General features: G+C 43.6%; 1 protein-coding gene across 2 annotated transcripts in view; it reads left to right on the forward strand.

The window, feature by feature from the left end:
• The window catches only part of TBCK (TBC1 domain containing kinase), a 1,319,282-nt gene that overhangs the window by 199,761 nt on the left and 1,104,841 nt on the right, over positions 1-14,680 (forward strand). For both annotated transcript variants that reach the window (XM_069241253.1, XM_069241261.1), the window contains exon 5: positions 1,997-2,070. In XM_069241253.1, the coding sequence (XP_069097354.1) occupies positions 1,997-2,070 (74 nt within the window). The remainder of the gene's footprint in view (positions 1-1,996; positions 2,071-14,680) is intronic.

Genomic DNA, 14,680 nt, shown 5'->3' on the forward strand with positions numbered 1-14,680 from the left:
ACTTCAAACAGGACTGTGATAAATAACGTTAAATTCCGGAAAGACTGAAGTAAGATGATGATTTTCTGAAATGAAATTGATTTTAAAATGTTGGAAATATTAAATGGCAGCTAGAAGTGGTGAAGTAATGTAAGGCATCAAAAAGAAGACCGGGCCCTCAGGATTACAATCAACAAAGGGCACATCGAGGGAGACTGAAAAATGCTGATGTGTACTTCTAACCATAGATTCCTCATATTTTGAGTCCCCCCATACCAGACTGGATCTGGTATATTTCTTGCAATAACTCGAGCAAGCTGGCAGGTGGCACAATCTGGGTTAAAGGTGGTTTCATTCCACTCTGGAAGTGACAATACAGAGACTGATAGCTTTGAGTAAAAAGAAATTCAGTTAATACATTACCAGCAATTTCATGTTTTGAAAGGGCAATTGAGACAAGTGTTTGGTGCTGGTGTCTGAGGACAGCTCCTCTCTGTCCAGTGTTTGATCTGGTTTGGCGTTACAGAGCTGAATGTCTTGTAGTGGATTAGATGTGTTATGATCAGCAAATGTTGTTATGGGCAGTGATGGAAGGGGAATGGACTTAAGTGCTTCACTGTGAGATGCAGGGGGTAACACCTGCGGGGAACCTTAGTGGATGGTAGAAGGACACTAGTGGGTATGGGGTATTATAAACAATTATGATACATAATGAAAGGCTTAAAGGGACAAATCTTGCCAGTTGAACTCACTAATCAAGGGCCTAAAGGAAGCAGGGGGAGAGAATAACTATGTGGGAGATGCCAAATAAATGTGTTTAATCAGAACTTGAAGACACAGTCACTCTTGCAAGTTGACACGTTACTATATTCTAGTGGACTTTGTCAGATTTGATTTTGTAAATACATTAATGGTTCTTGAACATTGATCATTAAGTAACATTTGAATTGTAGCACAATAACTTACACATGCCTGTCAAATTGTGTGTATATATACATATATATATATTGGTGCCGCCACAAGGAAAATATTAAATTAACCTTTAATCACAGAGATCATCAGTGATGGTGGCATGTAACAAATTGCATGTCCTTGTGGCATGCCCTGCACAGTGCACATTGAGAGAAATTTATATTTATGCCAACCTACAATGCTGTTCCGGGGTTGTAACCCATGTGTGCACCTGTTATACTTACGTGGTGCATTTGTATTGAAAACAGGTTGCTCCTGTACGTATCAGAAGTCCTGACCAGCATTACACAACCAACATGTTGCTTGTGAAGTATGAGCAAGGGGTATTAGTGGCCTCATTTAAACAGCAGCATACAGGGCTCTGCAAGCGAGAGTCCTTAGTTCTCAGTGAAGGTCAAATCGAGGTCCAGTAAAAACCAAAACCTTCACACACAGATGGATTTGTTCAATCCAATAACAAAGTTCTGGTCTAGACCACCGTAAGGCTATTATGATTAGGAGCTCTTACCTATTCTGAAGTCATATACATGTTGTCAATTGGAGTTATTTTGCACACAGGATTTAGAACTGCACTGGTGAGTTGCCACCTCGTCAATGATGACGTTTGATGATTTCTTTTGGGTTTCAGCACTTACCTCTTTTACTTTTCTAATTCATAACAACTTGTCCCACCCAAGGTAATTCATGCTTACCTCTTAACATTATTGGGAACTGAATGTTTTCTGGAGACAGGAACCATAGCTACGGAGACAGCTTCTGTTTCCCCTCTTAATGGCTGGATGTAATATCCGCTTAATGAGGAGGCAGCCTGTCTCCCTGCAGGGCTTATGCCTCCTGACAAGGCACACGCTGATATCAAAAGATAGATCTGAGTGTCATTAGCCAAAACCCTAAATCATATGCATGACAGCCTTCTATACTACTGTTGCAGGCGATCTGGCAAATAGATTTCCATTCAATAATCTACTTGACGTAGTCAGATGTTTTCTTTGACTTTCTGTTCAAAATGTATGTGAAGATTAATAATTTTTTCTGTGTTGCATAGGGACACATTAAACTTGCAAAGTTTGGAATTTACCATATGACTGCCCATGGTGAAGATGTTGATTTTCCTATCGGGTAAGAATTGCTGACTTTTTATTTAAAGTTCGTCATGTCTTAAAGGTGTACCATTGTGTGGAGAAACAGTAAATCCTTTAAAAAGGGTCTAACATTTCTGAATGTTTCAGTTCTATTATAACACCCTATTTTCAGCACATTTTACCTCTTATGTTGCTTTATGGTACTTTGCAAGGAATTTTAATAATGATACGTAGAACTTAAAAGATATATCACGTTGGCTTAAGTTCAACATTCAAGATAAAATAATTAAAAACTCACAACAGAAGTTATTTGTTAGAAAGGTGCTTATTGGTGCTAACTTTAAACCATGTGCTTATAGGAAGACTTACATAGTGCATTCTTTTCATTAAGCATATGTTCTTATCTTAGAAGAGGAAGTTAGAATTTTGTGAAGATTACCTAAAAATCTAACAATGAACCAAGGAGATGATTCAAACTGAAGGAAAATAACGATTCTTATAGGTTAACTGAATAACGAATCACAATTTTATTAAAGACAAGGAGGCTAGCAATATACATTAACCTTTATTCACTCTTTCCGAACAGCAACCTTTAAAAGCTTCCATAACATCACTTCAAACCAGCACAATGAATCTTTAAACATTCAATCCCATAAGAACTCCTTCTCCTCCATCTTCTTCCTCTTTTGTTTGTTCTTCTCCTAAATCTTATTCTACTATTCTCCTGTACCATGTATATATCCAGCTTTAATTATCTGCAAAATAAATCCAAAACATACATCTATGTCTTCTTATGCTCTCACTTGCCAATGTAAACCTGCTCTAAACAATCAAGCATTTTCTAAATTATTAATTGAAACAAAAATGTTAATGTCTTTTCAATTTCCCTTCCCACTAAACTTCCTCTTTGTATGGGAAGAATGGTTGGGATAATGCTAGGCTCCTTGTCTTTAACAAAATCACAATTCTTTATTCAGGTAACCTATAAGAATGGTCATTATGTGTGTTCAAAGTCTTTCAAAACGTAATTTAAAACATGTTTTACAGCTCTGAAATAAAACCTTCTAAACGTGTCCACAGTTGATCAATGTGCTGCTTTCATAATGTTCTCCAGTTGTCCTCCCATCATACAAACCTTACCTGTCATGGCACCTCTAACAGAATGCCCTGGACATTTTGACAAATCTACTCCCCCTTCATTAAATTACAGCCTTCACCCACCTTGCAATTGTTGCACTTGTAACTGGTTTAAACTGTTTTGCATATGATATTAATAACTGATACACCCCAGCACATCTTTTATCAAACATTCTACTTTCATATTCCTCTAAACATCGAATCACACACAAATTTGGTGAATTGTCAAATCTAGAATAAAAAATAAATCCTGACATAGTCCTTGTCCGTTTGAAAATCTCAAACTACTCCAGCTGAAATAATCTGTGTGATACTTCCAATGCTCAAGCATCCGAGATTCTTCTGAAAGAAATGAGACATACTAATGTTGCTATTTTCCAAGTCAGTTCTCTCACCTCTAAAATGATTTATTGCTTGGCCAACTCGCAAATAATTGTAATATTAAATCCATATTCCACAAAGTTTGATACTTCTCTTTAGGTGGTCTCCTTAACCGAATCCCTTTCATCACTCTGCATATCAATGGATGTCTACCCACTGACAAACCTTGTTGTAATGAATGACCTGCTGCCATCCCTGACCTGTAGCAGTTCACTTACCTGTAAGACATCTCTTTCTTAAATAACCCTGCTAGGAAATTTGCTGCCTCAAGTTCATCTGCCTCCACGGGATCAAAGTCCCTCTCCATGCACCAGCGTAACCAAACTTTCCAAGCTCCTCTGTATCTCTTCCTAGTTGCTGGTGCACACGGCTCATTGAGTAAGCTTGCAGCTGTTCCTGAAAGTCTTGAGAAGCTATCTGAACACCTCATACTAGAAGGTTGAGTGAATCTGTTTCTGCCAACAGATGTTCCTTGTTTTCTATACTTATCAAAAGACTTTTGCATTACATTATCAAATAATGTATGTCCATTGCCATTTCCTTTACTGTTGGAAACTATGCCTTTGTTTTTTTAAAAGGTGTAACTAGTAACAGCTGACATCTGTCTCCTCACCTGACTAACACTCTCTGAATCACAGAGAATAGGGGAAAAACATACCCTCTCATTTCCTTCTAATCCTGTGTAAATCCATCCACTGGTATTGCCCCCGGATCCTGTCTCCAACTGATACAATTCAGTTGATAAGTCTGTTTGGAAGCTAGCAGATCCACCACTGAAGGTCCCATTAGCCTCCAAATCCTCTGAAAAATATCCCCACTTAACTTCCAATTGCTGTAATCTGTGATGTTTCGCGAATTCCAGTCCACTGTCATATTGTGAATTTCAGTAAATATTCTGCTTTCAACTCTATTTTGTGCTCCAAACAAAATACCTGCACTTCTCTTGCTAGATATGATAATGTCTTGGACATGCTTCCTCCCAACCTGCTTATATATGTTACCACAGTCATGCTGTCCATCTTTAATAAAACTGAATTCCCCTTCAACTTTGACCTGAAACTTTGGAGCACAAACAAAACTGCTTGCATCACCAAGTAATTAATATACTCCTCTTTCTCTAGCAGTGTCCAAACTCCACCCCTCACCTGACCTAAGTATGTAGCTTCCCATCCTGAATTGCTTGTATCTGCCTCCAGAACAAAATCTGGTTTTGTTCCAAAAATAGGCTATTTGTTCCAGGCTTCCAAATTTTCCTTCCACCATATTAACTCCTGCCTCTCATCTTTCCTCAGAGACACTGTAGGAATTTGGCCCCTTGTTTGCATTACCCTCCACCCCACTTTTTGCCTGATATCTGATGTTAAATTGACAGTGTGTGTGCTGGGATCCTGCAAATCGGGCCCCAGCACCTGTGTTCTTTCCCTAAAACTGTACCACTGTTCCACAATCGGCACACCGCTGGCACACGGCTAAGACCCTTGAAAAAGGGACCAGTGGTAGCAAGGGCCTGTGACCAGGGAGGGTCCCCAAGGGCTGCAGCATATATTGTACCACCCTAAGGAACCCCTCGCCAAACACATGCACATTGCCAATGCAGGTTGTGTGTGTTGGTGGGGAGAAATAGGTACTATAGGAGGTTGTGAAGGGTTATGGATCAATAGTGACACCCCTCACAGAACTGACCTCCAAGAAAATGCCCAAGGAAGTGAACTGGACTGTGGACTGTCAAAAGGCCTTTGACAGCCTGAGGCAAGCAATGTGTATAGCACCAGTTTTGAAAGCTCCAGATTACTCTAAGCAGTTCATTGTGCAGACAGATGCCTCTGAGCATGGGATAGGAGCAGTCCTGTCCCAAACAAATGATGATGGCCTTGACCAGCCTGTTGCTTTTATTAGCAGCAGGTTACTCCACAGGGAGCAGCGTTGGAGTGCCATTGAGAGGGAGGGCTTTGCTGTGGTCTGGTCCCTGAAGAAGTTGAGACCATACCTTTTTGGTACTCACTTCATAGTTCAAACTGACCACAGACCTCTCAGATGGCTAATGCAAATGAAAGGAGAAAACCCTAAACTGTTGAGGTGGTCCATATCCCTACCAGGAATGGACTTTGTAGTGGAACACAGACCTGGTACTGCCCATGCCAATGCTGATGGCCTTTCCAGGTTCTTCCACTTAGACAATGAAGACTCTCTTGGGAAAGGTTACTCTCATCCTCTTTTGTTTGGCGGGGTGGGTTGTTTAAGGAAATGCCTCCTTGGCATGGTTACCCCCTGACTTTTTGCCTTCTGCTGATGCCAAGTTATGATTGAAAGTGTGCTGGGACCCTGCTAACCAGGCCCCAGCACCAGTGTTCTTTCCCTAAACTGTACCTTTGCTTCCACAATTGGCACAGCCCTAGCACTCAGATAAGCCCCTTGTAAATGGTACCCCTGGTACCAAGGGGCCTGATGCCAGGGAAGGTCTCTAAGGGCTGCAGCATGTCTTATGCCACCCTGGGGATCCCTCACTCAGCACATGCACACTGCCTCACAGCTTGTGTGTGCTGGTGGGGGGAAAATGACTAAGTCGACATGGCATCCTTGTCAGGGTGGCCATACAAACTATCCACCACCTGTGGCATAGGTAAGTCCCCCTCTAGGAGGCCTTATAGCCTTAAGGCAGGGTGCACTATACCACAGGTAACGCCATAGCTGCATGAGCAATATGCCCCTACAGTGTCTAAGTCCATTCTTAGGCATTGTATGTGCAGTGTGGCCATATTAAGTACATGGACTGGGAGTTTGTCATCACAAATGCCACAGCTCCACGATGGCTACACTGAAGTCTGGGAAGTTTGGTATCAACCTTCCCAGCACATTAAACCCACACTGATGCCAATGTTGGATTTATTGTAAAATGCACACGGTGGGCATCTTAAAGATGCCCCCTGTATTTTACACAATCCTTTAGTGCAGGACTGACCAGTCTGTCCCAGTCTGCCACTAAGAGACAAGTTTCTGAACCCATGGGGTGAGAGCTTTTATGCTCCCTGAGGCCAGAAACAAAGCCTACATTGGGTAGAGGTGCTTCACACCTTCCCCTTCAGGAACTGTAACACTTGGGGGTGAGCCTCAAAGGCTCAGGCCTCATGTTGCAGTCCAGCTAGTGGAGATGCCTGCCCCCTGGAGCCCCACTTAAGGCCGCAAGTTTGGTGGGAAACTTAGGAACAACAAGGAGGAGTGACCACCAATGGTACAGCTGCACCCGCAGCCTCTTGGCTTTGGGGAATCCGACCACTGGTCTAGCAAGACCACCGCTCTAGCAATGTCCAGCAGGCATCCCTCCTCCTTGTTTAGCCTTTGGTTTTCTGGAACCGACCCCCTGGACTTAGCCTTCAGCATCGTTGTGACCCTCGGGTCCCCCTATAGGAAAGCATTGGGAGCCCGAGGCTGTGTTTGCACCCTGCACCCCCGAGCCGCTGAGGGTGTATATTTGCTGCTGACCTGTAACCCCCGCCACCAGTGCTCATCGAAACCCCCCAGGTCTGCCCTCCGAAGACGCGGGCACTTACCTGCAAGCAGGCCTGATTCTGACTGTCCCCAGTCTCCGTAGGACTCCATTTTAAAACTTGGATCATCTTTGGCCTCTGCACCCGGCCAGTTCCGTGTTGCTGGTGGTGGGTGTTTGGGGTTAATTTGAACCCCAACCTGTGGACATCCTAACCCCCGGAGCCTGGAAATGTAAGTCTTGTAATTACCTTGAAACTGTGCTAATGTTTCTTCCCCCTAGAACTGTGTTTGAAAATTGCAGTCTCAACTTTTAAAATTGATATTTGCTATTTTCTTGAAAACCGTTTAACTTGCCAAATTGAAACAAAGTGGTGTTGATACATTTGTCTGATACTTACTTACAAATGTACTTACCTGCAAACTGAATCTTGTTGTTCTTGAAATAAAGTAACAAAATATATTTTTGCTATGTTAAAACAATTGGTGTGGAGTTAGTCATTGACTGTGTGCTTCATTTATTGCCTGTGTGTGTGTATAACAAATGCTTTGCACTACCCTCTGATAAGCCTAACTGCTCGAACACACTACCACAATAGAGAGCACTGGTATTATCTACTTTAGCCTCTGTTAAGCATCTGGGGAACCCCTGGACTCTGTGCACACTATATCTCATTTTGATATAGTATATACAGGGCCAGCTTCATACATACTCCATGTCCCTGTACCACAAGCCTCTTGTGAGATTGAGAGTTTTTAAACACTGAGGGGCCCTGTAATGTAATGGTCCCGGAAATACAGCTTGAATTGAAGACAACAACAGACCTATCATTCGAGCTAACTCTCCCAACTTCGCTTCCTCCTTCCTTGACAATAACTTTACCGACTGTCTTATCTTCTTTACTTACTTTCTTCTCTGGTAACTGTAATTGGCTTACCACTGTGTCTACCACTAATCCTACAAACTCCAAATTCTGCATAGGAATCAGTATAGTTTTCTCTGAATTTATTAGAAAACTCAGATCCTGTATTAAACTCATCACCAGATTAAACTGCTCCTCCAGTTTATCTGCATTTTGATTCACTATCAATATATCGTTCAGGTAAACAATCATCCTTAATCCCCCTCTTTCTTAGCAAGCCTACAAATGGCCTTAGAACCAACACCAAGGTGGTGTAGACAGTCCAAATGGGAAACATTGGAACTGATACAGCTGTCCCTTCCATGTGAACTGCAAGTATTTTTGACTCTCCTTTGCTATTAGAATTGCGAACTAGGCATCCTTGAGATCCAGTTTCACCATCCAATCCAAATCCTGGAGCATATCTCTCAGTAAATGTATCCAGTTCGTTTTGAAACTATTGACTGTAAACACTCTTCACATAGAATAGTGTGCCTAATCCAAACTTGTGACAGGTTGTACGTATTTAGTTAGGGATTTCACCATCCCATCTCCGAAAAGTAAATCTTTTGCTTCATCACTAGACTCCTCCCCAGCTAAGTCACTTAATTTTTGATATATGCACATAAGCACAGTCCTGCGTCTCTTTCTGCCTAAAGGCCTGCATCTGCATTGCCCAAAAATCAAATGGTACGCTGACACCATCTTTTAAATAAATAAATATCCAAATCCATGCCCTTCAAAAAAGGCATCCTCAACAGCATCAAATATTTTTGCCAATGGACCCAGGATATCCAATACCCTGTTGTGACATTGCTTAAGTAGCTTCTCCAACCCCTTCTGTGGGTCTTTCACCGTTTTAAACAGCTATGTTATAAGTTTGGGGTCTAAATTTGGTGTCAGTATTACTTTCTCATCAATCATAGGGTGAGAGCATTCTGACCGTATACTATTCCTCTCCTCCTTTTCCTTGGGTCTCCGCAGTCTGGCCTTAATGTAGCTAGAGACATGGTCTAATGGTCCACAGTCCTTACCTCTGGGATGCCTAAATATCTCTTGTCAAACAATGTCTCCCCAAAAGGATCTAGCACCATATCTATATCTTTATTTTTTTATTTTTGTTACTGATTTCATTTTCCTGTTGAAGGTCATCCTGATAATCTAAGTCTAGGATATATTCATCCTTACTAAACCTTTCCTCCGGCACCCCCAGCTCCTCTTTGGAAATAAGACCACTATTAGTGTTAAACTGACCTATTCGTGTGCAGCTTCGAACACCAACTCTTACTGAGCGGCTTTGGGCTTCTTTACTATACTACTTGCTTATTCATCCACAAGTTTGCTTTTCTTAATGCATTTTCCCTTCTGGACCTCTATTTAAGGCCTCCTCATCTGAAATTGAAAAATATTCCTCCATCTATATTCCTATTTTCACTTTTTTGTACTCCATCTTTTTAATTGTCTGTTGGCAGGAACCTGTATCTCTTTACTTTTAAAAAATATATTTTTTTATTAAACAGTTGCTCAGTTGACAGTAATGCAGCAGAAACTGTATGAGATATTGTATATTGGACAACACAAGGTTTATGCATGTGCATGAATAAACCAAACAAACATAACATAGCTAGCATATCTAGATTGCTGGCGCAAGATGTCTCCCAAAAGGCCTGGGAACACAAGGAGAAGTTATGTTAACATTCAGAATGTCCCTAGCCATTAAAATTTCCTTATAATTGTTCCCACCACCCCACACCATTTCCTATTCGTGTGGACATCTGCTGAGGTATACAGTGTGTTCCACCCATTGACACCATTCAAGTTCTTGCGACAGCAGCTGCCAATACCATCCAAATTCATGGGTATGTGGGCCAAGCCTCCTCACCAATTAGATTGAGAAGGAGCCAAGTGGCCTCCAGAGAGCCCACAGTCCAGTGACCTGAACCGTTATGCAGGTCACCCCTTCCCAAAAGCTTTGAATTTTGGGGCATTCCCACAACACATGGAAGAAGGTACCCTCCAGGCCGCACTCTTAAACATAGAGAGGTGGCTGCTCTCTCAATCCGGTGCAATAGTGTTCTAGAATAGTATGTCCTATGCTGAATCTTTAGCTGGACTAATCTGAAATGAGTTTGTATTGCCCCTTCCCTAAGACCGTGTATTGCCTCAATCCAGTCTTCATCTTCCAGTACTCCTGTGTCTCTCTCTCATGCCGCCCTTAGGGATACTAATGGGGCTGAGGAGTTACATACCAGCTTCCTATGTATTGCTGAGATGGCTTTATCTGTCAGGGGATCTGACAGTAGACGATCCTCCGCTGGGGGTGCCGACAGCAAGAGTTTCCCCTCCGAAATGTGGCTTTGCAGGGCATGGCCCAGCTGCAAATGACTGAACCGCTTTGGGTCTCTCATATCAAACTCCTGTTGTAGAGTCTCAAGTGTGACAAATGTCTGGTCTCTCCACATGTCTCCCACGTACTCAAGACCGAACATTACCCATTTTGTAAGGCCTTTTAGGCCACCCACTTCATGCAGTAGGTCGCTGTCCCATAGTGGGGTTATTTCCGTCAACTTACTTTCCCAGCCTAAGTAGTTAATGGCGCCTCTCCATACCATCACCACCATCTGGGTATGGGTAGGCAGGCTCCGCTCCAGCCATTTTTGATAGAGAAATGTCAAGTAGCCCGTGGAGCCCATGGCCATATTGTCTACTCAGTAGGCGGGTTCTGCACGATCCATGAATGCCCAGTCATTGGCTTCCACCAACTGAATGGCCCAGTAATATTTCAATATATCAGGAACTTCTAGAACCACCTTAAACACTCCTTTGTATCTCCTCACTTAAAATTCTTCTAATTAAATCCTCCTGACTGGACTCTTGAACAGCTTTCTCAGTCATACTGATTTATGGCTTTATAAATAATTTTGAAAACCCTTTCCTGTTTTCTTCAGGTATTCTTTTGGCTTTGGATATAATAAACGCCTTTTTCCTACTTTCTTTTCCTTCTTTACTAAAAACAATGTTCCCTTTCACTAAAGTGTTGCAGTTAAGCTATTCCCGGCAACAAACGCGCTTTAACGCGCTACTTTGAGAAGGAAACAGTCCTCACACACCTATTTCCTAAATTAGGTTAAAATGTTTTTATGCTCCCAACCACCTTTAAAAACAAACACGCACATTGACCAGCTGGTCATACGTGTACGCAGGTCCTTGATACAAGGCCCACTGGTCGTTTGCAGCATAAGCTGACTTATGCCGTTCACGTGCTGGTAAGAATGCGCTATGTGGTACGTACTACTCTGCACAATGTGTGGTTTTTCAGTTATCTTTTCTAACTTACTCAAAAAGCTGTAAATCGACTGTAAATCTATACTACTCACTGTACACAATATAAATGTGTTTACTCACCATTCTGTTACCAGAAGTATTTACTGAAATCGAATATACTTCCCATGCTTTCTGCTTTGCTTATATTTAAACAAAATACAAAACATATAATAAATTAGAAAAAACATATACTCTTACCCATAAATTGTGTATAATACATAAATACCTGATTCCTAAAACATCGTATATATAATCCTCTCATTCTAAAATAATCATATTATACAAATTATACTTATCTGCTCAGAAGCAGCAAACAAAAGAGGAAGAAGATGGAGGACAAGGAGTATTTATGGGACTGAAATTTCTAAGATTCATTGTGATGTTTTAAAGATATGTTTTGGAAGCTTTTAAAAGTTTATGCTCATAAGGAGTGAATATAGCCTTAGTGCCCGCCATAGCGGGCTATACCGCCCATTAAAGGCCCGCTCCAGAGTTAAGGGCCAGAGCTGAAGGCGAGGACCTTTAATAAGGAAACAGGACTTTAATTGCTGGTATAGCCCAGCTATGAAGGGTGTAGGAAGTTGGCTCTGTATATACTATCTCAAAGTAACTGATAGTGTGCACAGAGTCCAAGGGTTCCCCTTAGAGGTAAGATAGTGGCAAAAAGAGATCATTCTAATGCTCTATTTTGTGAAAGGGTGATCGAGCAGTAGGTTTATCAGAGGGTAGTGTTAAGCATTTGTTGTACACACACAGGTAATAAATGAGGAACACACACTCAAAGACTTTACTCCAGGCCAATAGTTTTTACATAGAAAAATATATTTTCTTAATTTATTTTTAGAACCACAGGTTCAAGATTTGAAGTAAATACATAACATGCAAGGTACTCCACACAGGTAAGTTAGGAAGTTTGAATTAGAGCAATACCATGTACAGTTTTAGTTAAAATGGCAATAAGCTATTTTAAAAGTGGACACAGTGCAAAAATCAACAGTTCCTGGGGAAGGTAAGTAATGGTTAGTTTGTGAGGTAAGTAAGACACTTACAAGTCTCGGTTTCTGGGCATAGGCAGCCCACCGTTGGGGGTTAAAGGCAACCCCAAAGTTACCACACCAGCAGCACAGGGCCAGTCAGGTGCAGAGGTCAAAGAGGATCCCAAAACACATAGGCGCCTATGAAGAACAGGGGTGCTCCGGTTCCAGTCTGCCAGCAGGTAAGTACCCGCGTCCTTGGAGGGCAGACCAGGGGAGTTTTGTAGAGCACTGGGGGGAACACAAGAAGGCACACAAAACACACCCTCAGCAGCACAGGGGCAGCCGGGTGCAGCGTGCTAAGAAGGCGTCAGGTTTTGTATTAGAATCAGTGGAGGGTCACTCTAGCAGTGCAGGCAGGGCCCCGGGGGAATTTCTTAGGACAGCTACCAACTGGGCCAGGCAGAGGATCGCCTGAGGGTCACTCCTGCACTGAGGTTCGGTTCCTTCTGGTCCTGGGGGCTGTGGGTGCAGTGCTTGCTCCAGGCGTCGGATTCCTTGTTACAGGCAGTCGCGGTCAGGGGGAGCCTCTGGATTCTCTCTGCATGCGTCGCTGTGGGGGTCCAGGTGGGTCGTCTCGGGTTACTCACGAGGTCGCATTCGCCAAGGAGTCCTCCGTGTGGTGTTGGTTCTCTGGAGCTCGAGCCGGGGGCGTCGGGTGCAGAGGGTGAAGTCTCACGCCTCCGGCGGGACAAGTGAATTCTTTAGATGTTGCAAGAAAGTTGCAAAAGTTGTTTCTGTTGTTGAGCAGAGCCCCTGCTCACGGGAGTTTCTTGGTCCTTTGGTTCAGGGCAGTCCTCTGAGGCTTCAGAGGTGGCTGGTCCCTGTTGGATGCGTCGCTGTTGCAGTTTTCTTCGAGTCAGGAGACAGGCTGGTAGGGCTGGGGCCTAAGCAGTTGTCATCTCCTTCGTCTCTGCAGGGCTTTCAGGTCAGCAGTCCTTCTTCTTGGTTCAGGTTGCAGGAATCTGATTTCCTGGGTTCTGGGGTGCCCCTAAACAGTAAATTTAGGGGTGTGTTTAGGTCTGGGGGCAGTAGCCAATGGCTACCTTCCTGGAGGGTGGCTACACCCTCTTTGTGCCTCCTCCCTGAGGGGAGGGGGGGCACATCCCTAATCGTATTGTGGGAATCCTCCAAAACTAAGAAGGCGGATTTCTAGAGGCAGGGATCACCTCAGCTCAGGGCACCTTAGGGGCTGTCCTGACTGGGGGGTGACTCCTCCTTGTTTTTCTCATTATCTCCTCCAGCCTTGCCGCCAGAAGTGGGGGCAGTGGCCGGAGGGGCGGGCATCTCCACTAGCTGGGATGCCCTGGGGCACTGTAACAAAGGGGGTGAGCCTTTGAGGCTCACCGCCAGGTGTTACAGTTCCTGCAGGGGGAGGTGAGAAGCACCTCCACCCAGTACAGGCTTTGTTCTTGGCCACAGAGTGACAAAGGCACTCTCCCCATGTAGCCAGAAACTCGTCTAGTTGTGGCAGGCTGGCAGAAACTGGTCAGCCTAGCAGTAGGAGTTGGACTGGTATTCAGGGGGCATCTCTGAGATGCCCTCTGGGTGTATTTTACAATAAATTCCACACTGGAATCGGTGTGCATTTATTGTGCTGAGCAGGTTGAAAACAGGGAAGTTTGGTATGAGTGTAGCCATTATGGAACTATGGAGTTCGTGTTTGACAAACTCCCAGACCATATACCATTTATGGCTACCCTGCACTTACAATTTCTAAGGTTTTGCTTAGACATTGTAGGGGCATAGTGCTCATGCACTTATGCTCTCACCTGTGGTATAGTGCACCCTGCCTTAGGGCTGTAAGGCCTGCTAGAGGGGTGACTTACCTATGCCACAGGCAGTGTGAGGTTGGCATGGCACCCTGAGGGGAGTACCATGTCGACTTAGTCATTTTCTCCCCACCAGCACACACAAGCTGTGAGGCAATGTGCATGTGCTGAGTGAGGGGTCCCCAGGGTGGCATAAGACATGCTGCAGCCCTTAGAGACCTTCCCTGGCATCAGGCCCCTTGGTACCAGGGGAACCATTTACAAGGGGCTTATCTGAGTGCCAGGGCAGTGCCAATTGTAGAAGCAAAGGTACAGTTTAGGGAAAGAACACTGGTGCTGGGGATTGGTTAGCAGGGTCCCAGCACACTTTCAATCATAACTTGGCATCAGCAAAAGGCAAAATGTCAGGGGGTAACCATGCCAAGGAGGCATTTCCTTACAAAGGGCTATGAGGCTATTAAATCATTCTGCCAGTAGATGGCAGAATGTTCTAACAAATAAAACAAAGTCCTCATGGAGCCGGAGGGGGATTACAATTCCCAGGCTCAGTGAGGCCTTTGGTCACAGCTGTTGCTGTGAACAAAGTACATTGTAATGTTGACGCTTAGGTCTTT

This window comes from Pleurodeles waltl, chromosome 1_2 (assembly GCF_031143425.1).
Source record: "Pleurodeles waltl isolate 20211129_DDA chromosome 1_2, aPleWal1.hap1.20221129, whole genome shotgun sequence".
NCBI classification, from domain to species: domain Eukaryota; kingdom Metazoa; phylum Chordata; class Amphibia; order Caudata; family Salamandridae; genus Pleurodeles; species Pleurodeles waltl.